Source organism: Chlorocebus sabaeus, chromosome 2, assembly GCF_047675955.1.
Source record: "Chlorocebus sabaeus isolate Y175 chromosome 2, mChlSab1.0.hap1, whole genome shotgun sequence".
In the NCBI taxonomy this organism is placed as follows: domain Eukaryota; kingdom Metazoa; phylum Chordata; class Mammalia; order Primates; family Cercopithecidae; genus Chlorocebus; species Chlorocebus sabaeus.
The window spans coordinates 98825880-98850385 of NC_132905.1; the positions used below are offsets into that span (position 1 = coordinate 98825880).

The following is a 24506-nucleotide window of genomic DNA, read 5'->3' on the forward strand; positions in this document are numbered from 1 at the left end:
TTGGTACCCTAGCTGCCTTCTGCCTCACCTGCACCCTGTCTCATCTGTAATGTGAGGGAGGCCACATTTTACCTCTACCTTCAGGGTTTTCAGGTTGGGCCTGAGATTTAGACTCACGTAAAACAGATAAACAGGAGCAGAGCATACACATTCGTTCAAGTTTTATGTGACATGGGAGCCTCATAAGGAAATGAAGACAAGGAAGTGGGAGAACTTTGTGCTTCTGTGAGAGGGTGAGAGGTTGAATGGAGGTGGTTGTGGGAAACTAAACCACTCGGGGAGGCAGGCTGCAGGAGGGGAGGGGTTGTGTTCACCAGGTGTGTCTGTATAGAGTGCTTTTGGCTCCTCTCATCCGTCCCCGATGATAAGAATGTCGCTTTCCTTCTGGTGTAGGAGGGCATCTTCCATGTGGGGATTTTATCTTCTTTCAGGAAAAACAGGGAGGGGGTTAATGTGCCCTCTTGGTACCTGCTATATTTTTAAGTGCCTTTAGCTCAAAATAATTCTTTTGCCAAAGTGACATGTTTTGGGGTGGCGTATTCTGACACCCTTCAGAAACCTCTGTTGAGGTCATTGCTGCCTTCCCTGCCAAGGTCAGTGAGGCTTACACGTGAATGGGCCAGGCAGCACGGGGGTCAGGGACTGGGGGTTCTGTCTTCTCGCAGTGTGGTCGACAGCTGACTTGGAGGAGCTGAAATCTTCATGTAGGGATGAGTGTGGCTCAGAAACAGACCTGGCAGAGAGGCCGCGGAGATGACTGGTTCTGATGGGGTGTGGTCATTCTGAGCTGAAGGGGCTGGCAGACTGGGAGCTGCCTATCCTTCATCTGCTCAGCTGCGGGTTTCTTCTGCGACACAGGAGGATGTTGTAGAAAGAGTAAGACGAAACGGTTGGGCAAGAAATTTGGTTCTTGAGATACTGGTCCTGACTCCTGAAGCCCGTCTGGTGATTTCAGGCAGGGAGCAGGTGGGCATGGGCGCTGCGGGTCTGCCCTGGAGCTCTGGGGCCAGAGGCTCCTGCTCTGGGAGGTGAGGGCTGTTTCCCCCAGGTCCTCCCAGGCAGAGAAGCTGGGGAATCCGGGTTCTTGTCCTCCGTCTTCTCCTCACCTTTAACTTCCCTCTGGAACCACAGAGCAAGTCTCACACCGTTTTTTTCCTTCCTTTTTTGTTGGGGACATTAGGACTGGGCGTTCATCAACACCAACATCTTTGCCAGGACCAAGATAGACGCCAGCGCCTTGGTGCAGAAGCTGGAGCTGGACGTGAGGAGTGTCACTTCCGTCAGGAGAGGTGAGCAGTCTTGAGTGCATGGGTTGCCATGCTGATGCCCAGCAGATCTGGGATCACTCACTCACACACCCGAGGTCTCAGCAGCTTTCTAGCTAACCTGTACCTGACAATGTCCTTGAGCAAGGGATACCCCTGGCTGTTTGTTGGGGCGATTCTCCAGAGTAGATTGCAGCGGTGGTTTTGTCCCTGGGCTGCATCTTGTCCCCCCAGCTACGCAGGGACTGCCCTGCATCCTGGCAGCAGCGCTAAAGCCACAGGAACTTGGGCTTCTGTGGTGACCAACAGGGTTTGAACTCTTTTCTCCATGTGTGCTGATTCTCTCATGGTCTGTCTTTATGTTTGGGGCAGTTTTGATCCCTTTTCTTAAACAAGTGCTTTATGTGTTGCAGAGGTTAGCTGTTTATCATTTGGTACAAATAACTCGTTAGGGTTTAGATCCTGAAGCCCAAGTGGGGTCCTGTCAGTTTCATCAGAGCCACGCGCAGCCCTTCCCTGTCGCCTGGTTGTGCTCCTTGCAGCCCTGCAGCACACACGTCAGCCTGCCCAGGGAGAGGCCCAGGAATTCGCACTCACTCCAGTGTCTGGAGCTTAGCAGGGAATGCAGTCCCCTGCACCTCCTACTGAGCCTGAGGTGTTCTAGAGAGTTCCAGGCCTCCATGCTCAACGCCGAGAGTGTTGACTTTCTGGCTGGAGGATGGTGACACAGTGTCACTCCCAGGGATAAATCCAGGAAAGAGCTTCCTTCATTCATCTAAGGGAGTCCATGAGGGGCACAAGGAATACTTTTTACATCTTGACAGCCTCAGAGAGCCATGGGTTGGGGAGGGAGAGGGCCTGGCTGTGGGTGCAGAGCTCGACTTTTTATATCTTGACGGCCTTGGAGAGCCATGGGTTGGGCAGGGAGAGGGCCTGGCTGTGGGTGCAGAGCTCGACTTTTTATATCTTGACGGCCTCGGAGAGCCATGGGTTGGGGAGGGAGAGGGCCTGGCTGTGGGTGCAGAGCTGGGGACACCAGTGTGACAGTGAAGACTGCACTTGACTTCACAGTCTGCAGAGCTGGGAGTGCCAGGACAGGGCACGAGCCAGGTCTGGGGCCTGTAGGCAGCCCCTTGAGAGCGTGGCTCTGGGCCTCTGCTCCTCACCGCCTGGTAGCCTCTGGCTGCACACTTGATCACTCTGGGCCTGGGTTTTGCGTCTGTCAAAGGTGGTAACAATATTTATCTCCTAAGTTCTGGCAGTTTTGAGGTTGAGATGAGTTAGTTGGTGTGAAACGTTTAAAACAGTGCAGTGAAGGCCTTGGAGGTGTCCGCTCCGCATCTGTTGAATGAGGCTGGTCTGGCGGCAAGGCTGGGGATGAGTGGGTTCTGCAGTGCCCAGAGGTGGCCAGCCTTAATTCCTTGGGCGCGTCGTGTGATTGTGGTTGCTCTCTGACCTTTAGCTCCATTGTCCACAAAGCGGCGACAGACGTAGCTCATGGGTGCTGAGGGCTTCACTGTGCCTCTAGAAAGATCCAGGTACATTTAGCCAGTGCTGGTTTCCTGCGCCTTCTCTCCGAGGAGGACCTGGTGAGGTGACCAGGCCAGGTAACTCCACAGAGAAGCTGTGCCTTCCAGCCAGAAGCCTCCATGTTGTGGGTGGTCCACCCGAGCTGTGTGCTCCCTGATTGCCGATGAGGCCACTGAGGCTGTCCCCAAGGGGAGGGGAATCATGGGTCTCACTGACCTGGCTCTGGCGTGAGCTTCTCAGAGAAAGCTTCTGTTTCACACAGCGGCCTCTTTCCTCTGCCTTTTCTTGGCCCTCTCCCTTCAACCCCTGTGACTCATCTGGTCCCCAAGGCCACCTGCTGCACTGACCCTCACGTCCCCTCTTCCCCTCCTAATTGAGGGAGGCATCACGCTCACAACCCCTCTTGCCTACCAGGGAAACTCCTCATTAGCAGCATCTGGCCTCGCAGTGTTCTTGGGCTGAGGTCATGCCCAGCAGCCCTGTGGCCTCTCCTTTGAGCCATCCTGGATCTTCTGGTTTTGTTTGTTTGTTTTGAGACGGAGTTTTGCTCTGTCACCAGGCTGGAGTGCAGTGGCGTGATCTTGGCTCACTGCAACCTCCGCCTGCTGGGTTCAAGTGATTCCCCTGCCTCAGCCTCCCGAGTAGCTGGGACTACAGGCACATGCCACCACGCCCAGCTGATTTTTGTATTTTTAGTAGAGATGGGGTTGCACCACGTTGGCTGGGATGATCTCGATCTCTTGACCTCGTGATCTGCCCGCCTTGGCCTCTAGGTGCTGGGATTACAGGCATGAGCCACCACGCCTGGCCAGGTCTTTGTTTTCTGTAAGCTCAAACCTCATTAATTTAGAGTAACTGGTGGGAGAGGGTAGAAGCTTGAACTTCATGGTGTCAAAGATTGATTTCAAATTTCAGAACCACCTTATGAGAGAGCATAGAAATGTTTTCTTGAAGTAATTGAACCATAAGTTGAAAAAATTTGAAGATTCTGTTGATTGCGAGTTCATTGGGTAATTGATTTTTTTCTTAATTCATATACCCTTATTTGTGCATAAAAACCTTAAAGCTTGTGCCGACCGGACTGTAGCGTGGCCCATTCTGGTGCTCCCCAGCCCTGAGCTCGTGCTGTTTGGACTGTAGCTTGGTCCATGCTGGCGCTTCCTGCTTGTGTGCAGTGTTTCCCATAGTTCTCCTGGAGGGGCACAAGGATGGGAATTATTTGAGCTGTGTGGCAGGGTCAGGGTTTTGGGTGTTGGGGCCTTGGCCTGGGGATGCACTTAGTGGCTCTGGCCAGGAGCCGGTGGTTTCGTGCACTGCCCATGGCTGTGATTTCTGCCTCGGTGCCCCAGGGGGATTCAGGAGAAGGTGCTCCAAAATGGTCCCTTGGAGGTTGTCCCTGAGGTGCGTTCCAGGTGGCCATCCTGTGGAGGGGGGTGTTCTGAGCTCATCGCCGCGGGCCCCCATCACAGCCTTCCTGGAGCGAGGCCTCTGGCCAGCCATCTTTGTCTGTGGCTCTCGGCCCAGGGTTCTGGTGCATGTTCTTTCCACCGCCTGCTGTGGGTTCTCTGCACTGAAGAGTCCTGGGCTGGATGAAGGGGACCATTGGACCTCACAGAGGGCTCAGACGGAGGGACAAGCCTCCACTTCCCCTGGGATGTGAAGCGCCAGGTTGGCAGGGTGGCAGGGGTGCCTGGCCCCATGGGTGGGGCCCGCAGACCCTCAGAGGAGCAGCCCCACAGGTGGAGGGGCTTGCCCTGGTCTGGGGGCCCCAGCCCCTTTTCTTCGGGCTTCTGAGGTATCCAGGCGCCTCACTGGGCTCCTTTGCATCTTGGCTGCTCCTCACTATGTTCCTCCCTCTCTCCTGGAACAGTTCTGTTTTTTTGGCGTGGTCTCCTCAGCTCCTCATTGGCTGGTGCCCTGGGTCCCTACCGCCGCCCCCCAACCCCACCCTGGGCTTGTGCTGGGGCCTGAGCCCAGGGCAGGCCCATGTCGTGCAGATACTGCATCCTGTGACTTGGCCGCCACCCCTCAGTGACCCGCCTGGCTATGGAGGTGAGGTGGTGGCCTGTGGGTGCCTGTCTGTCTGGATTAGTGCAACACCAACTTCCCAAGATGTGTCTCATCGTCCTTGCCCTGGCCTGAGTCGGAAATAGCACTGCATGCCGCATCTCTGGCCAAGGAGCCGGGTGGCCCAGGGGAGGGGTCTAGGCTGTGGCCCATCACTTGGTGGACATCCATGTGCCCACCTGCGCCCCTCCTCTATGTTTTTTTGAAATTGGGATCCCAGCTTGCCCGGAAGCCATATCTGCCCCCAGTTCCCTTCCTATGCCCTGGGGCCTGCCTTACCGTTACAGGTGGGCCCTGCATCCTGGGAGGGACCCTCTGAGCTCTGCAGCCTCCTGCCATGAGAGGAGGAGGGCATGGGTGCAAAGCTGAGGCTGGCCCAGAGTCCCCTCCCGCCCCAGCTCTCTAAGACCCTCTGCACCTCCCCAGCAGGACTCCGCTTTGCCTGGGGGCCGGGTTGTGCAGGCAGGGGCTTTGTGGCAGCCCGTGGACCCCATATCGAGGCTACAGCTCCTCCGTGTCTGCTTTGGGGGTGGCGAGGGGCCTGTGGCAGAGCTGGGGTGAGCCCCCGTCTCCTGAGCCTCCCCCCACACAGTGCCACCTGCTGTGCGTGCTGTGCAGCCCACTCTAGCTGGCGCAGTGAGCTTGTGCAACACCAGAGCCTGGCAACCGGCCGGGTGTCCAGTGGTGGCTGCATCCTCCAGCCTTGGGCATGGCGCCAATCCTTGGCATCAGGCAGTCTGGGGAGCTGGTTGTGCCGCCTTGGACACAGTGCCAATCCTTGGCATCGGGTGGTCCGGGGGAGCTGGTCATGCAGCATCATGTGGTCCAGGGAGCTTGTCGTGGAGCACGCTTAGAATTGGATTTCTAGTTCTGTGTTCCTTCATACCAGAAAATGAACCCACCTGTTTTCAGACAGGCACTCGGGATTCAAGCCCAGACACACAGGCAGGGTGGGGCGAGGCCTGGTGTGGACTCAGAGCCAGGTGGGGCTGGGGGCCCCTGGAGCAGAGGGTGGAGGGGGGCCTGTCACCATTGCTGGAGAGGGAGCTCACAGCACGGTGGATGGCTTGGGGGCGTGGGGGCCATGAGAGGCACCGGTGGGGTTACAGGATTTTGGAGGTGTTGCTTTTCTGGCCAGATACCTGTGGCCGGTGGCACCTTTGCTCGAGTTTTGCTCAGGGCTGCTGGGCTCGTTTCACCCACTTGGCCTGGCAGGCTGTGCTAAGCTCGTGCTACTGGCCTGGATTCCATGGCTCCAAGGGAGACTGGAGTCAGGCGTGGAGTGGCAAAGGGTGTGTGTGAGCAAGCATAGGGTCCAGCTGTTGCAGGCCAGCGCCAAGCCACCCTCTGCCCCTGCCTTGGCTTCCTCCCAGAGCTTGTTGGTGCCCAAGGTCCAGAGGAGCCCGAGGTGGCAGGGCCTGGGTGTGTGCACACCTGGCTGGGCCGTGACAGCGCCTGGGCTCGGCCCCAACCCCATTTTGAGATTGGAGTGGGTGTTGGAAGCAGGGAGAGGCCAGGCAGCAGGAGCAGGCATCTCTGAGCCTGCAAGAGTGAGAGTGCAGAGAGGCTGGGTCCCCAGCCCTGAGGTGGGCTGCTGCTTGCTCCCACTCCTGCTGGCTCTGGAGCATGCAGCTCTGGCTCCCCTTGCACAGCCTGTGGCCCTGCCCGGGGCTGCTCTTGATCTGGGAGCGGATTGTGGGCTGTGGGCCGTGGGCCATGGGCCCTGGACCTAGCTGTCAGGGGTGTCAGGCCCGGCAGTCACCCTGATGTGGGGTGGACCCTAGGGACACAGCCCAGGCGGTCCTGCACGTAGGCTCCTCCAGCGGAATCCGGCACCCTCGGCCGGGTGGACACACTGCTGTCCGGGTCCCCAAAGCGTGGCCCCAGCCCCGCCTACTCCCCAGAACCGTCTTTGCAGCAGCAGCAGGCCAGAGCACACCTCGGGGCCAGACCTGAAGCCGCAGAGGCCTGCTCTTAGATGCCGGGCACAGGACACCCACCACCACCACTGCTGCTCTGGCAGCCACTCCTGCCACCTCTGCCTGGAGGAACACATCTGTCAGTGGAACGCATCTGCAGGCGTGTTGGACTGGGTGATGAGGCCACCAGGCTGTGGTGCAAGGACCCCCGGAGCTCCTGCGCCCGGCCCTCGGGCAGGGCTGGCTCTCCAGTCAGCACAGGGCGATGCCCAGCTTAGACCCCACTCCACCCCCAGGCATCTGCGGTGGAGGGAGCCACCTTGGCTTGCTGGGCGTCCCTCTGCACTGGTGATCTGCCCAGCAGAGGGCAGCAGAGCTGTGTCCTTGTCAGGTCAGCCCAGGTGTGGGTCGGTCCCGGGATAGAGATGCAGGCTCTCCCTCCTGCCTTGCACAGTGGAGACTTGGGAAGTCCCAGCTCCTCATCAGACAGTGCAGAGTGCCTTAGACTCTGGGGTTACAGGGTTGTCTTCAGGGATTTTTTTTTTTTAAGATAACTGGAAAATGGCAGGAAATGAACCTTGCCCCACCCTGCCTGTGTCTCTGAACTTGAGTCCCAGGTGCCTGTCTGAAAACAGGATGGGCTCGTTTTCTGCTATTTTCCAGTATCTTAAAAAAAATAAAATTTCTTTTTTTAAGACCTTTTTCTACAATTGTGAAGTCAAGGGTATGACAGAAACCATGCAGAACATACTTGTTCCTTATATCTACTCCCAAGTTAAAATAAGAACAAACCGACGGGGAGGTTACGTTGGAGATGGCTCCGTGGAAGTGAGGCTTGGGGTCGGATGGCCTCGGCGCGGCCGCAGCTCCCTGTGTGTCGTCTGCCTTGGCTGCGCGGTGCGGTGGCTGGGAGTGGGGTGGGCGCGGTGGCTGGGAGTGGGGTGGGTGCGGTGGCTGGGAGTGGGGTGGGTGCGGTGGCTGGTAGAGGGGCACCTTCTTTCCTGCGCTCCTGTGGAGGGTGTGGCCGTGCCGACCAGTATGTTGGGAGCCCAGTGACTTGTTTCTTAAGCCGGGCATCCTCGTGAGCCACGTGTTGTTGAGATGCTAGACCAGGGGTCGGAGGCGTGGCCCACGCCAGTCCAGCCAGGAGTGTGGCCTTGTTGGTGGCACTTCTCAGGCCCACGGTCACGCAGTCACATGGTGCCATGCTGAGGCGTTTGACTTGGACCAGACATAGTGCTGTTTCCTCCCATCTTAGTGGGAGTCAGGAGCCAGCCAGGGCCTCGGGGGTTCCAGCCTCCTGCGCCTCCTTGCCGGTGTCCTCAGGGTTTCAGTGATCAGCCCCTTCACCTGCAGAAGGAGGGTGTTGGGGACTACTATAGAACTGCGATGGGTTTATCCTCGTAGAACTTGGGGCACAGAGACCGGCCCAGGCAAGTGTGGGCAGCACCTGCCTGAGGATCACAGGGACTCCAGCTGGTGCCTGTCCTGGAGCACGTGACGGCGACTGGGCACACGTGTGGTGGGCACAGTGCAGCCGGCTAAGCCTTTGTCGGATTAAAGTTGCCAGTTGGATTTAAAGGCCTTAAAAATGGTTTAAACACACAGCAGCAGCAGAACACACAGAAGATGCCCCTGGGCTCGGCCAGTCTCTCCTGTGCCTGTGTCTCGTGGCCTGACTCCTGTTCACTCAGCTTGAGATGAAACTGCGGCTGCTGTCATACTGGGCGCAGAGGAGCTCCCATTGCCTGGTGGCACTGAAGCTCACAGCCATCCACGGGGCCAGAACCTCATGGCATCGCGCAGGGAGACGGGAGAGAGGCAGGGAGGGTGGGCATGGGTGGCCCTGGCTTGCCGCACAGCCCCGGAAGAAGCAAAGGGACAGGCTGTAGATGTGGCCCCTTGCCCGTCCTGTTCAAGTCCTGGCTCTACCATGTGGATCCAGGGGCTGAGTCCTCAATGCACAGGATGAACAGCCATGTCCTTGCCCACCGTGCCCCACTCACCGTCATGCCTGTGGCTGAGATTTAAAGGTTAGGGATCAACCTTTATCTAAAATTACTTTTGTAGAAAATAACATTTCATAATTCAAAAAGTAGCGCATACGCACACATTGCAGAATAGGCAAATACGCACCATTGGGAGATAAAAGCCAGGCCCTGCCCCTAGAGCCACCCCAGTGCGCTGTGTGGGCACCATCTCTCGCCGCCCGAGGGCGCTATGTGGGCACCATCTCTGGACCATACGTGTTCTTGCCCAGGCCTGCTGCCCATGCTGATCACTAACTGGGGCAGGGCGTCTCAGGAAAGGCCCTTGCCTTAGCTAGCAGCATCTTCAGGAGCCCTTGCTGCTCTGTGTCCGGGCAGGGTTCGCGGGCCGTGTGTGGCCGTTGTGGGCCGGGCCCGTCTGGATCTCACTGACTCACTGAGGTCCCTGGGCCGCCATCTTGGGCTTGCGCTGCTCGCCACCCGGGAAGCTCAGCCACTGCCTTTTTCTGTTTGCTAGACAGCAATCGGCAGCTTCCCTGGCCTCTCAGGGAGTGACTCCTCTCATCAGAGCTGTCTGCTGTCAGGGCTAATGTTTAAGTTGTTTCTGGAACTTTCACATCAGAGTGTGTGACCTGATCACCTTGGACCTGGCTGGGGGTTCCCAGAAGCCGCCTTCTGTCACTAGAAGGTTGTCCCCAGGGCCCTTCTTCTCCCCTGCAGGTCTGGCCCCAGCTGCTTCAGGACCGCCCTCCCAAGGGGGATGCTGTGCCCAGCAGAGGTCTTTTGTCTGGGTGGACAGTTGGGGTTATGTGGCCCCGTGGGACCCTTCCTCGTTTGGGGTGCTGCTATGTGGGTGTCTGTGTCATGTGCTCCGGGCGCCCTCCTGCCTAGGAGACGGTGGGGTGGTGTCTGAGCATGTGGGTTGCTATTTCTAAACCTGGCACTTGGAGCTTGGTGGCTGGAGCTATTTAAGGCTCTCGACATGTTCTGTTGGTGGGGCCTGGCGGCAGCATCCTGCTGAGGCGTCCTGCGCATCACTGTCCTCCTCGACAGCTGGGGTGGGAGGCAGCTGAGTGTTTTCAAATGGAAACTTAGGAGTGAGCAGAGAAGGGCTGGGGCCCTGGATGCCACTGTAATCTGGGCATGGCACCCATTCTGACTTGCAGGCACTGTCCTGAGGCTAGGAGGTCCCCAGGGCCCTGCCTCTGGCAGCCTCCCCCTTGGTACCCCACCTGGTGTGTTTTCCAAACCCCGCCTGGGAGGGCCCAAGCCGAGCCCATGCAGCAGGCTCTCCTGGTTCACTTCTCAGACCCTACTCCTAATGGGAGGTGGCAGTGAATGCCCTCCTGGCTACAGGGCTATCCCTTCCCCTTTGGGCGTGTGGCCGGCCTGTCACGGTCAGGGGCCCTGTGCAGCTGTGGGTAGGACCCGTGGGCAGCCGAGGCCTGGGCACTGTGGTTTTCTGATGTGCTTGTCTGAGGAGTAGGCAGGTCGTGGAGGCTCTCTTGTGAGATTCTCTAGGTGGGGCCCCCAAACCAGCTGAGCCCACCAAGTGCTACAAGTGGCTGTACCTCCTGGGGCAGGACGCCTCCAGGTGAGCAGGACAGCCACTCCTTCGGGCACCATCCCCGGCGGTGGGGCCCTGTGTCCTCGGGAGCCTGTCCTGTGTTGACTTAGGACTGAAGCAGTCCTCTGGGGCTCCCTCCTTTCCTGGTGGGACGGGTAGTTTGGGCAGATGCCGAGGACACAGGCCAGGTGTGGCTGCAGGAGGCCAAGAGAGCCCTCTGGCCCCACAGCCCAGGTTCCTCAATGCAGTCGTGTGACCTTGGCACTCTGCGTTTCAGTGTCCCTGGGTAGCACCACCCCTCAGGGAACTCTTGGCCTTGACTGCTCTTCCCTGCGGCGCTGTTGGCACTTTCCTCGCTGCAAACCTCGGCCGCACCCCAAGGCCTTGCTGAAGCCCTCAGTCCCAGTAGCTGTGGATCCTTTGGCGTTTTCTGCATCACGACCATGCCATGATGGGGAAGGTGGTAGTTCTGTCTCTGGCTTCTCCGTTCTTAGGCCTTTGACATGTTTCTTTTGCCTGGTTACCCTGGCTGGGAGCTCACAAGACAGCAAGAAGCCACACTGCTCCCGGAGTGCACGCCGCATCCATCATTGGCTGCGCTGCCCGTGGGGGGTTCTGGAGGGTCCTTGTGGGGTGAGCTGACATTGGGGGTGGGTATGGAGTGTGCCGGGAGCCTGCTGCCGTGTCTGTGGAGAGAATCCTGTGGGGTTTGGAGCCCACGTTTCTTATTTGTATCAGCTCCGTGACACTTGCAAGACCAGATCCCGTGGACTCCGCATCTTGTGATCGGTGGGTTGCTGAGAGGCTCAGAGGGGCCGAGCATTCTGTGGGCGCCGTGCACAGGCTGTCTCCGGTGCTCCTGGGGATGCTTCTCTCAGAGGCCCTGTCTCCCAGGCCACCTTCTCTCGGGGGGAGTGTGGAGCCCCTGGCTGGAATGGATGGTGTTGGCTGGAGGGTGGGGGCTGCCCGACACGGTACTTGGGGAACTCTGGCCATCGACAGATTTGTCTGTGGTTTTGAATGCCCATCCTCAGGTCCTGGGAGAAGGGAGTTGAGGTGAGCCGTTTGCCTTTCCTCAGAACAGCAGAGGGGGGCACAGGGACCAGCGGTGGAAGCATCCTCCGGCCCTGCAGCCTGGGTTCCTCAGTGCAGCAGCATGACCTTGGCACTGTGCGTTTCAGTGTCCATGGGTAGCGCCACCCCCTAGGCGCTCTTGGCTGTGACTGCTCTTCCTTGCTGTGCTGCCAGTACTTTCCTCGCTGCAAACCTCGGCCGGGGGTGTCTGCGGATGCGGACCCTGGATGGCAGTGCCTGGTTTGTTCCAGTTTTGTTCCAGGATGCTGTCTTTGACCGGGACAATTTGTCACCGATATTTAAAAAAGTCTTTGAGTTTTTCTTTAAAATGGACACCTGATGACAAACGTGTAGTATAAAGAAGGAAGAGGCCGGGGACGGTGGCTCACACCTGTAATCCTAGCACTTTGGGAGGCAGAGACAGGTGACAGGTGGATCACTTGAGGTCAGGGGTTCGAGACCGGCCTGGCCAACATCATGAAAAACCCTGTCTCTAGTAAAAATACAAAAATTATCTTGGTGTGGTGGTGCATGCCTGTAATTCCAGCTGCTCCGGAGGGTGAGGCAGGAGAATGGCTTGAACCTGGGAGGCGGAGATTGCAAGATTGTGCCACTGCCCTCCAGCCTGGGCGACAGAGTGAGACTTTGTCTCAAAAAAAAAAAAAAAGGAAGAAAGCTAGAAAACAGAGAGGCAGGGGAACCCGGCCCTCCCACTGCCCCACTCCCGGTCCCCTGTGCTCCTGCCGCTTCTCCCCGCTGCCGCGGTGCTGGGTGCATGCACTCCCTTGGATACTCGCCCACCAGTGCTCCCAGGGAAAGCTGTGCTTTCTCCAGCGTATTCCGGCAGCACCGCCTCTTCGTGGAGTTGTGCAAAGTGGCAAATGATAGATATTGTGAAAAACTCAATGCACGCTACCATTGAGTGACAGCCTCCCCGCTGCAGACGTCTTGGTCTATCTGCTCCTCTCCTTTTTTTTTTTTCTTTTCAGAGATGGGGGTCAGTGTCTTGCTCTGTGGTGCAATCTGGGCTCACTACTGCTTTGACCTCCTGGGCTCAGGCAGTCGTCCCCACCACTTCGGCCTCCGGAGCAGCTGGGACCACAGGCACACGCTGCTGCTCCCAGCCCCCTGTGTTTTTACAAGTGGGTGTGTGTCTGCCCCTGCTGCTTCCCTGGGCTGTGTTCTGGGGCAGCCTCACGTCACGGCTGCTGAGGTTTTGTTGTCCGGCGCACCCAGCTCTGTAGGGAGTGTGGGCCGTCCTTGTGAATGTGAGTCAAGACATTTGTAGATCAGGCCGCAGCGGTGGAGTTGCTGATCCAGCTTGATGAACATCTGACACTTGACAGGAGTTGCCAGGCTGCCTACTGCAGACACTGCCGGGAGCAGCACCCAAGTCGGCCTCCACCTGCAGCCGGTACCTGTGGAGGATATGGACGAGGTGTCTGCCGATGCGGACCCAGCCGGCGGTGCCTGCCTCGTGGAATGTGCGGCTCTTCGTCAGCAAGGCTCCATTCAGCCTTCATTGCTGTGAGCTGTCTGTATGTGCCTTTTCCTGTTTTTCTTTTCGGCTGTTTATTGGTTTGAGAAAGCTGTGTAGGAAGGAAGCAATCTCTTTTGTTAACTGCAGACATCTCCCCCTCGTTGGTAGTTCTTTTGAATTTGTTCATGTTATTTTTTTCTCTACGGAGGTTTAAAGTTTCTCTGTAGCAAATTCTGTGTTTTCTGTGTGTTTTGTGGCCCCTTTGTGTTCTCTGCAGTGCTTTTGTAGTGCCTTTTTAATGTATTTAGTCCATCAGGACTTTATTTTTGTGTATAGAGTGAGACGGATGATTCCCACTTCATTTTTCCCCAAACGGCCTGTCCCGCAGTGCATTTCAGTTTGCATTCACCCAGGAGGTGTGGTGAGGAGAACCTCAGCACCAAGAGATGCTGCTGGCACGTGCTGCTTCATCTCGTGACCTGGGTGGTGGTGGCAGCATCTGAGCGGCTCTGTAGGCCACAGCATCTCCCGGCACCCGAGCCCGAGATGAAGCAGCACATGCCAGCAGCATCGCGTCTTGTGTTCTGTGCCTGAGCCTCATGCAGATCTTTGTGGGGTGAGAACCATGGCTTGTTGATGGCGTGCATGGAAAAGCCAGTGTCATGCTGATTTTCCTTAGGGTCCGTCAGAACACGTGCCCCATGAACTGCGTCACCCTACAGCCCAACTCTGGTGAGCCTGGTTCTGTGTCTGCTGACCTGGTGAGGGCTGGGAACCAGGTGAGCTGCCTGCAGCACAGGCTTGCTGTGTGGCTGCCACATGTGGCGTCCTCCCCTGTGCCTGGTTTACTGCATCTGTTCCCGGGACCCCATTTTTAGATGAGAGAGCCCAGGCAGCACCGTGGCGGCTGAGAAGCCGTGGTTCTGGCGGGGCGGGTGGCTTGCCCAGGGTCCCCAGAATTGCACTTCCAGAGCACGTGTCCTGGCTCCTATATGGCAGCACCTCACCTTCCCTTTTCTTGTCAGGGGTTTTAGGCAGCCTGTGCCTGAGAGTGTGCCCATCCCTCTCTCTTTGCGGAGCCATTCAGCTCATTCTGCTGGGCTGGCCGGCGCTCCGGGGACCAAAGCTACCCCCAGGGCTCCGTGGCGAGTCAGCTCAGGGCTGGTTTCTAGTCACTCCCCGAGGGCAGGGCTGAGGCGGGATCTTCCAGAGTCAAGGGTTAGAGAGGCTATTCCTCGAATGGCCCTCGAGTCCTCCTCAGAGTGCCTCCCACTGGACTGGAGGGGCTGTCCCACACAGTCCGTCCCCACACGCTGCGTGTGAGCCGGGCGCCTCTTTGCAGGTCGACTCCGTGGCAGCTGCATCCTGGGCTCCTGAAGACTCAGGCGAGGGCATGGCTTCTCATCCTTCTCTTCATCTCCACCATCCATCTGCCCTGTGCCTTGCAGTCCAGCTCAGGTACAGGTGCTGTGGCAGCCAGGAGCACCCTGGGTACCACTGGGTGGCCCCAGGACCCAGATCGCAGGAGCCACCCCATGCCCTGAGGCCTTGTCTTTTACCCTTTGGGCTTGTTCACTGCCAGTAGCAACAGGTGGCCCCAGAGGGTTCCGCCGAGTGTGAGGGGGAGTGGATGGCACCTGCAGCATATTTCCCCACAGGGAGGCCTGGGCTCTGTCTTGGAGGGATCCCATCTCGGCTTTGAGGGGAATGAGGGTTTGAGCACCTCAGCCACTGGCTGGGGTTCTTTGAGGTTCAGTTTAATGGGGACTTGCTCGTCTCCCCTGACGCCTTTGAGTCATGGACTGAGCGGGCCAGAAGGAGTGGCAGTGTCTGAGCCGCCCGTGCAGCAGGCGGCCTAGTGTGTGAAGCAGACAGGGCACAGGGCGCGGAGGAAGAAGCCTCTCTGCCCAGAGCGGGAAGCCGAGGTCACAGCCCTTCCAAGGGTGCACCATTCTGCAGCCTCAGCTCGGCTGGCCGGTCGATTCTGTGAAGTCGCGTTTTACCGTCAGCTCTGCCTTGGTATTCCTGGTGCCCGCTCAGACTGCCAGGCCCCATGTGAGAAGCTCAGGCTGGGATGACGTGCCTCAGGGGTGGCCCCTGCTACTGTCATTTTGTCACTAATCAGACGTGTTTGGTGATCTTCCCCTCCGCATAGCCACTGGGGCTGTAGTGCTGGCGCTGCTGGGATCTGGGTTTGGGGGTGAGGTTCAGGACAGCGGCGGCTCCAGACACCCTTGCTTGAGACCCAGCATCTGCACTCCCAGCCCGGCCCTCCTCCGAGCTGGCATTTCTGCTGTACCCACAGGACACTCCTGTGCTTCTGCAGACCTGTGGGAGCTGTGGTGTGCTGGCCTTGTCGTGGGTAAATTTAGAAACCGGAGCAGCTCGAGCTGACTTCACACTGTCCCCTTCGCAGGTGAGGGTGCACCCACCTGCCCTGTCCTTGTGGCCCTGGGCCCACGGAGGAGAGAGAAGCGGGACTCACAGGGCGAGCCCCCTCGGTAGCTCATGAACACCCGTCAGCCCATCCAGAGGCTGGAAGGGGAGGAGGCATGAACCTGTGCCAGGGCACTTCAGCAAGGGCGCCTTGGGCCCAGAAAGCAGGGGGAGCTGGGGGTCGTGGGGCCGCCGCCAGCAGTTCCAGGCAGCCTCTCCTCCGGCTGCAGCATTCCAGGCCCTCTCCTCCTGCAGGAGTGGCGTGTTTGGTTCCTGTTTTCCTGGTGCCATGGCAATGGGGCTGGGGAGCTCCCTGGGGCCAGAGCTGGGAAGGGTCACTATGCCGCGTTCCCGACCCGGCCTGCGCCCGGGCCTCGTTTTCTTCATTCCGACACAACACAGGTCACTGTCCGGGTCAGTTTCCACTGGTCTTAGATTCATTTTTCTTTTGAAACAATTTCAGAACTACAGAAAAGCTGCAGAATCAGCCCCTCCCCTTTGTGCTCGGGAGTGAGAGGTCGGGGATGCAGTGGAGGAAAGTAGGTCAGCCCAGGCACACCGGGAAGCTGTGGGAGGGGATCAGATCCTGCAGGAAGGAGCCCTGGGCCTTGGAGGTTTCACACCAGCTCCCAAAGTGAAGTCTGAAATGCTGAGCGCAGTGACTGCCTTTCTCCAGGCAGGGCTTGCTTCTGCTTTGTTTTTCCTTCGACGTGGTGGATTTGTTGGACAAGCCAGGAAGGTCTGCATGCATTAGAAGAGAAATTGGGAGATGTGTTCTGGGGAGAACGCGGCGGAGGCTGAACCGTCTTGGAAATCAGTTCTGGCCGAGGAAACGGGGATGCCCTTGAGTCCCCTCTATTTTAGAGCAGAATAGAGTCAGAGACGCAGCGGCCAGAGCCCTCTCCAGCTGTCCCCACCTGCATGGCCCGGCAGGCTCGTCCCGCCCCTGCCCCGTTCCCCAAGCAAATGAGGCTCCTTTCCCCGCCTGCCGGGCAAGTGCCTGAGATCCGTGTGGACCAAGCACAGGGGCACCTGTGGAGTTCATTTTTGGGGACTCCCTGAGAGGGCCGCTTTGTGGGGTCCAGGGATGGAGCCTCTGGTCCACTGAGCACATCATTGGGCCTGGCAGGGGCCAGGGAGCAGGTACATCGCTGGGCCTCACGTGACCGTGCAGGATCTTGGGGATGTCCCCGTAGGGGCCTCTGCCCTGTTCGTGGCCCCCTTCATGAGCCATTGGGTGTTCCTGCATGGCGTTGCTGTGGCCTGCCCTGACAGTCATTCGGGGCATGGGTGGGGAGGAGGCCTCCGTGTTGAGACACCTGCTTTCCGGGGCAGGTCAGGAGTAAGTGGCCAGGCCATCGCTGCGGGGGGCCGCTGCTGAGAGAGCCTCCCAAGGCCGGGTTGAGGCTGCAGGTGCCCCTGGTGCTGCCGAGAGCTCTGGAGCCTGAGAGGCCGGCACAGGCCAGACCAGTTGCAGTGACTGTGGTACTTCCAGCGTCAGAACCTTCCCCAGCCCATTCTCAGGTCATGGGAGTGCCACCTGGACACGTTTTCTCACTCCCATGTTCTCTTTCCTCAGGTGCAGAGGCCAAGACCGTTTTGCCCAAGAAGGAGAAAATGAAGCTAAGGCGTGAGCAATGGTTGCAGAGTAAGTCCATGCCTGCATCTCGAGGCAGCTGCCAGCCCAGGTCCCATCCCATGGGCCCTCCTGTTCCCACAGCCGCACGGTCTGGCCTTCTACACCAGCCACACTCCCTGCAGGGTGCCCAAGGGGATCTCCCAAGACCCTTTAGAGGCGGCTGTGGGGGCCAAAGGACAGTGGAGGCACAGAGAGGATGCCGTGGAGACTGGGCAGCACAGCCAAGCCGGTCTGGCCTGTTACAGGTGGCACTGTCACCCCATCCCTGTGGGTACCTGCAGAGCTAGGCTGCCTCCCTTTGGAGGACGGCCTTGGGAAGCTGCTGCTCTCGGCTCCTTGTTTGTAAAAATTACCTATTTTTGTTCCCCACTGTGAAATTTTTTGTTATGGAAGTAACCTGTGCTTGTGGAGTCTTCATGGTTCAGAGGTGCCTGTGGTGGTGTGTGAAATCCTTTCAGGCCTTGCCCGCGGTGAAAACCAGTGTCTGCGCATAGCGATGTGGGTGTGGGCAGGGCTGCTGGGGTCCCCAGACCCTTTCGGGCCCGTGGCTCCCTCTTTTCTGAGGCTCCACGTAGGAGGTCAGCCTTGCCACGTGCTCGCAGCCGCGCGTCTCCGAGGGCTGAAAGCCACGCTTCCCACTCAGGTTGTTTTGCAGTATCTCCTTATTTTTCATGATGCTGGATATTTGCCAGTGTTGTTCTAAGATTGTTTCTTGTCAACATTATTTTGTATTTTTTGGTTATCTTTTTAGTGTGATTCTGCTGACTTTGTGAAATTAATTTGAAATATTTTTTTTTATGTTCTTATATGTTAAAGTATGATCTGCTTTATTTTTTCTTTGGAGGTTATGTTTTTCAGAGGTAGGACCTAGAAAACTTTGTCAGTTTATTTCGTGATTATTAGTTTTATGGTTTCTGTCCCTTTTTGGATATTTCTTAGGGAAATGATTCATTCTTCCATTTTCTTTTTCACAGTTCCTAGCATAGCTGTGAAAGTGGATTTGGATGGACTCCTGGACTGTGACCATTTGGACCCTCATTTTCTAGGCCATAGTTCTTTGATGATGTGTAAATTTTATTCCACGGCTCTTGGTCCTTTTTTTTCTTTTTTCACGACTTGAGTCCATTTTGGCCACTCATGAAATGATCGAATTTGTCTGGGGATGGTACCTTATGCCTGTAATCCCAGCACCTTGGGAGGTTGAGGTGGAAGGATCACCTACGCCCAGGAGTTTCAGACTAGCCTGGGCAACATAGCGAGACCTTGTCTCTACAGAAAATGTAAAAATTAGCCAGATTAGGTGGTGCGTGCCTCTGAGCCTCTAGTCCTAGTGACTTAGGAGGCTGAGGTGAGAGGATCGCTTGAGCCCAGGAGTTTGAGGCTGCAGGGAGCCATAATTGCACTAGTGCACTCCAGCCTGGGCGGCAGAGTGGGTCCCTGTCTCTAAGTAATATTAATAATCAAATTTAGTCAGAGCTCAGTCTTTATGTGTTGTTTTCTTATTAAATATTCTATTTTCTTTATCGTTCTTTATTTGTATCCCCCTTTCATTTCTGATTAAGAAGTTTTGTCTCTTCCATTTAATAATTAATGCTTCATGGTCAGTTCTACTCTTTTGTCTTCCAAATTACTTGTTTTTATTTTGATCATTCTCCCATTCTAGCTTTTTTTGGGTTTCAGTTGCTCTGCTCATCTGTTTGTATGTTTTGTTCAGGAATGAACAAAAAGTTGTCTCTAAATACAGTTTTAGCTACATTTCCCAAGTTACTTTTACTTTGTATTTTATTATGAAAAATTTTATTGAGGAAAGTGGGAAGAATTTTATAGTGAATACCCTGTACCCACCATACAGATTTTACAATCTTTATTACATAACTGTTCGTCTAGCAGTTTCTGTCCATGTACCAACATGGGTTTTTTAAAATGCATTTCAAAGTAAATTGCAGACATCAGTACACTCCACCCCAAATAATTCTGCTAGAATTTATGGTGCTTTTTTTCTTTTTCTTTTGAAGATTGTATTTACATAAAATGAAACGCAGATCTTAAGCGTGCCATTCAGTGATCTCTGACAAATGTCGCAGACGGCTGTGCAGCTGAAATCCCGTTCAGGGTACGGGCCATCACCACCGCTCCCCGGCAGTCCGCGCCCCCCCAGTCGGCTACCTCTTCCGCCTGCCCCAGAGGTAATAGCCACTGTGTCATCCTTTCTCGGCCACAGTTGAGTTTTTCTTGCCTTAGACGTCATATAAGTGGAGTCATGTAGGATGCACTCTTTCTGGGTCTGGCTGCTTTTGCTCAGCGTAATGGTTTTGAAAGGCATCCAGGCTGCGTGTAGCAGCAGTCCATGCCTTTTGATTGCTGAGAAGTATTTCATTGTGTGAATACACCATTGGTTATTCACTTTCCTACTGATGGGCACCTGGGCTTTTTTCCATTTTTAGCTACTATGAATAAGGCTGCTCTGAACATTCTTCACAAGTCTTTTTGTGGACATGTTTTCGTTTCTCTTGGGTAAATGCTGAGGAATGGAATGCTGGGTCATAGGGTAGGTGTATGTTTAGTTTTATAAGCAGCTGCCACACGCTTTTCTAGAGCGGTTGTACGTTCACGCTCCCACCAGAAGCCTGTGAGAGTCCGTGCCCTGCAGCTTTGCCAACACGTGGCGCGCCCTTCCTCAGCCTTGGCCGTCTGGTGACCGTGAAATGGTATCTCACGGTGGTGCGTGGCGCGCCTCTCCTCAGCCTTGGCCGTCTGGTGACCGTGAAATGGTATCTCACGGTGGTGCGTGGCGCGCCTTTCCTCAGCCTTGGCCGTCTGGTGACCGTGAAATGGTATCTCACGGTGGTGCGTGGCGCGCCTTTCCTCAGCCTTGGCCGTCTGGTGACCGTGAAATGGTATCTCACGGTGGTGCGTGGCGCGCCTCTCCTCAGCGTTGGCCGTCTGGTGACCGTGAAATGGTATCTCACGGTGGTGCGTGGCGCGCCCGCCGTCTCCTCAGCCTTGGCCGTCTGGTGACCGTGAAATGGTGTCTCACGGTGGTGCGTGGTGCGCCGTCTCCTCAGCCTTGGCCATCTGGTGACCGTGAAATGGTGTCTCACGGTGGTACGTGGCGCGCTGTCTCCTCAGCCTTGGTCGTCTGGTGACCGTGAAATGGTGTCTCACGGTGGTGCTCATTTTCATTGCCACCAAAAGAGCATTTTCATGTGCTTTACTGCCCGTTTGTGTTTAAGCATCAGTGAAATTCATTTTTCATGAGGCTTTTTGCCTTTTTATTATTGAGCTCTAAGAATTCTTTGTGCTAGGGTCCAGTCTTTGGTTGGGTATGTGTTTTACAGATGTTTTCTCCCAGACTCTGACTTGCCTGTTCATTTTCTTAACTTTTTTTTTTTTTTAAGACAGAGTCATACTCTGTCGCCAGGCTGGAGTGCAGTGGTGCGATCTCAGCTCACTGCTGCCTCTGCCTTCCGGGTTCAAGAGATTCTCCTGCCTCAGCCTCCTGAGTAGCTGGGACTACAGGCACACGCCACCACGCCTGGCTTTTTTTTTTGTATTTTTAGTAGAGATGGGGTTTCACCGTATCAGCCAGGATGATCTTGATCTCTTGACCTCGTGATCTGCCCACCTCAGCCTCCCTTAGTGCTGGGATTACAGGCGTGAGAACTTTTTTTTTTAATAAACGGGGGTTTAATTTTGAGAAGTTTAATTTTTATTAGTTATTGTGTGTGTATGTATGTATGTGTATATGTGTCCTATTTGAGAAAACTTTGGCTAATCCCAAGCCATGAAGATATTATTCCTCTTTTAAAACTTTATACTTTGAACTTTCATATTTAGGGTTTTTTTTTTTTTTTTTTTCCTATCTTGAATTGTTCGTCTGTGTGATGTTAGTGGTTAAGTTCCTTTTTCTCCCCTAATGTGGATATTCAGTTGTTCCAGCACCATTTGTTATAAATACTTTGTTTCCTTATTGGATTGTTTTGGTGCCTTTTTGAAAAATCAAGAAGTCTCCTGAGTGTGGATCTGTTTCTAGGCTGTCTTCTGTTCCATTGATCTGTTTGTTGTACCTTAGCAAATACCAGACTGTCTTGATTACTAGAGCTTTAGCGTTAGTCTGGAAGTCAGATAACACAAGTCCTTTTTGTTGGTTTGTCTGTCTTTAAGGTTGCTTTGGATATTCTAGGTCCTTGGCATTTCCATATAAATTATTATTAGCTTGTCTATTTCTTTAAAAACAGAAACCTAATGGGGCTGTGATTGGGATTTCATTGAATGTATAGATCAGTTCAGAATTACCATCTTAGCAAAGCAAATCTTCAGGTTCGTGAACGTGGTGTATCTCTTTGTTTAATTTTCATCATCAGTGTTACATAGTTGTAGTGTAGAGGTCTTACATCTTGTAATAAGCTTATTGCTAAGTATTATTATAGTTTTTTATGCTATCATAAATGCAGTTTTTTGTCAGCTGTCTGCTAGTATATTAAAACACAATTGTTTTTTTGAAATATTGATCTTGTATCCTATGAATTTACTAATATCATGATTAGGTCTGGTAGTCATTTGGTAGATTCCTTAGGATCTTTAGAAATGCATAGTTTCTGTATGTGTGGATTTTTTCATTCAATTTGCTTTTTTTCCCCCAACATATGTTGAAATTTTTGCTGTGGATCTGCATGTGCCACCCCGCCTTGTCTTTGTGAGGACAAGCTCGCAAACTGTCCTTGCTGTTCCTCCCCCTTGCAGGGCCCTCCCATTCCTGGAGACCTCCCCTAGTCACTCTCTGTCCTTTGCTTTGTTTTGTCTTGTCCACACACCTACCCGGTGCCCGGGTAGTGCCTCCATGCTCCACCACACAGCCTGTGCCCCAACCATGCCGCAGGCAGTGGCTCCCCACGTCCCGTGGGCGGGAGGGTGGGTAGTTGGAATCACACACATGTCCCATTTGACTTTCCCAACCCTTGGTTGTCCTCCTGGGCGGCATCCTTTGCTTTAATATCCGATAGTCCTACTTTCTTATTGCTTGTTCTTTTTAAAAAATGTCTTTACTATTCTTATGCATTTAATTGTTTTTTAAAAATAAAATTTAGAATTAGCTGCACAGTTTTGACTAAAAATCCTGTTGAAATTTTAATTGAGGCAGCATCAGATTTTTCTGGAGTAACTGACAGAGAAGAACTGCACTCTCCCGTGGGTTCTCCTGGCTGCGTGGAAGCTGGTGTTTGTGTGGTGCCTCCCCTCCCCCAGGTGCCGCAGATGAGAGCAGTGCTGAGTGTTCCCAGGGCGTGGGTCCTGCCCGCCACTGCCTCGCTCCCTCCCTCCCCTCTCAGAATGGAGTGGGCCAGGTGGGACTGTCGATATTGTGGTCGTCTTTTCCTTGCTCTGATTTATCATTGAGTGTCTAATGTTTTGCCCTGAAATGCGATACTCACTGTGGGTTTCTAGCAGCTCATCTCTGTCAAGGAGCTTCCTTCCGTTTGTGGTTTCGTTGTAATTTTTCTCATTCGTCGGCAGTGAATTGTGCAGAATCCTCTGGACACTGGTGGTGGTGACCATAGGCTTTCTCGCCTCTTGAGTGGCCACTGTGGAGGGTCACCCTGAGGCATTTCCCGGGAGAACCATCCTTGCATGCCTGAGGCTCACCCTGCTTGGGCACAAGTATCATTCTTTTGAAAGGCTTCTGGCTTTGACTTGCAGAGGTGCAGGCCTTTGTGTCTGTCCTCATGGGAGCCACACGCATCTGCTTTGCTTTCCCTGGCCTGGGTCTGCAGCCTGTGAAGGAGCCACCTGGCCTGGCCCGCCCCTCCCTACCCCAGTTTTCCAGGGTGCCCTAGCTCTCTTTTGGATGAGGTGCCGTGTAACGTGTCTACCACAGTCCCGGCAGGATTGAGAAGTGCTGGATTCTTACTTTATGATTCCCGAGACTGTGGAGAGCTGGTGTACACCTTCCAAGCTCTCAAGCTGCACTGGGGGCTGAGGACCCAGAGGAAGGGTGGTCTTTGTCCCAGGTTCTTGTCAGTGATTTGGAGCCAGGTAAACACTCCCTGCTACAGTGACCCAGGGCAGGTTGGCATCCCTGACTTTGGGTTGGTCAGGGTGGGCCCTTCAGTCCTTGCTCCGTGAGTCACCTGCCCTGGGGGCTGAGAGGGGGCACCGCCGTCCCAGACAGCGGGATTGGAGAAGAGCTGGCTGTTGGCATCTCTGGAAACCTGGGCACTCCTCCCCGGGGGCACAGGTGCTGTCATGCCTGGGCCTGTGTCACGAGCTGGCAGTGTTTGAGCTGCAGGCCTGTCCCACTGGGTTGCCCTGAAGAGAGCAGGCTTTGTCCGCGCTCCACAGCCTCCAGGAGCCACATGCAGCGAGCAGCATGTCCGAGCATGTGTTCTCTTAGCAATTTTGAAATAAATAAATTTTTAAATTAAATCAAATCCCAAGGCCATGCCCCTTCTCTCCAGGCCCTGCCCAAATCCCTTCTGTAGTGTGGAGGCCTCAGCCCTGCCTACCACCCCCCATGGCCCCAAGCCCTCAGGTCTGTCCTGGGGCTCCTCCCCTTCCCTCTGGGGAGCCCTCTTCCTCCTGGGAACAAAGCTGAGCCTCCCAGGCTGTGACTTGCCATCTTAAGTTGAGGACCCCTTTCCTCATTTTCCCTTCTGCTCGGTAGCTGTGTGCACTCCGCCATGCGTGCTCCGGCCTTGGCTGCCAGCATCCCTTTGCAGGAGAAATCCTCAGTGGCTGCAACTCCACCTCATTGTCAGCCCTGTGATTAAAAAGCACAGCTCTGTCATTAAGGGGAAAAAAAATAACTCAAGCCTGCCCACCCCGCAGGTTCCCGGGGCGGAATGGGGGTGACAGCGGGAAGGAGAGAAGCAGCAGGGCTGGGCACCCCGCCAGGTCTCTCGTGGGCCAGGGGCTCTGGGCCTGGGCTCCTCCTCCGCCTCTTGCTTGCCTCTAACGTCGTTTCTCCTTCCTTAGAAATCGAAGCCATAAAACTGGCTGAGCAGAAGCACAGGGAGGAGCGGAGGCGGAGGGCCACGGTGGTGGTGGGGGACCTGCACCCGCTCAGGGACGCCCTGCCCGAGCTGCTGGGGCTCGAGGCTAGCAGCCGGCGCCAAGCCCACAGGTGAGTGTCCGGGAGGGGTGGCCTTGTCTGAGCTGTGGGGCTGACCCGGGTCCAAAGGTGGAGGGATATGAGCCGGACCTGTAGGCCATGGTGGCTCCTGACCCTGCAGAGGCCAGGAGCTGGGGCTTCAGCTGGGGCTCCATGCAGGTACCCCGTTCCCAGGGCGTGAGTTCGTGAGGCTGGCGGGGGCTGTGGGGGACGTTTCAGGGGCACCCAGGCCCACCCTTGTGAGGAGCCTGGTGACTGCTGATGCCGAGCTCCCTCGAGTGCCCCTCCTCCCACACTGGCCATAGCTCCTGCCAGGTCCCACTGGGGGTCCCCGCAGCTCCCTGTTCTGCCACAGCCTCCGTCCTGCAGAAACCCTGCTGTGCTCAGCCAAGGCGCCTGAGCACCTACCATGCTCTTCCCGTGCCTCTAACGGGGG

General features: G+C 55.6%; 1 protein-coding gene across 3 annotated transcripts in view; it reads left to right on the forward strand.

The window, feature by feature from the left end:
• Positions 1-24506, forward strand: part of SLX9 (SLX9 ribosome biogenesis factor) — a 52672-nt gene that overhangs the window by 2786 nt on the left and 25380 nt on the right. For all 3 annotated transcript variants that reach the window (XM_073011147.1, XM_007970177.3, XM_073011152.1), the window contains exons 2-4: positions 1181-1289; positions 16906-16974; positions 23935-24082. In XM_073011147.1, the coding sequence (XP_072867248.1) occupies positions 1181-1289; positions 16906-16974; positions 23935-24082 (326 nt within the window). The remainder of the gene's footprint in view (positions 1-1180; positions 1290-16905; positions 16975-23934; positions 24083-24506) is intronic.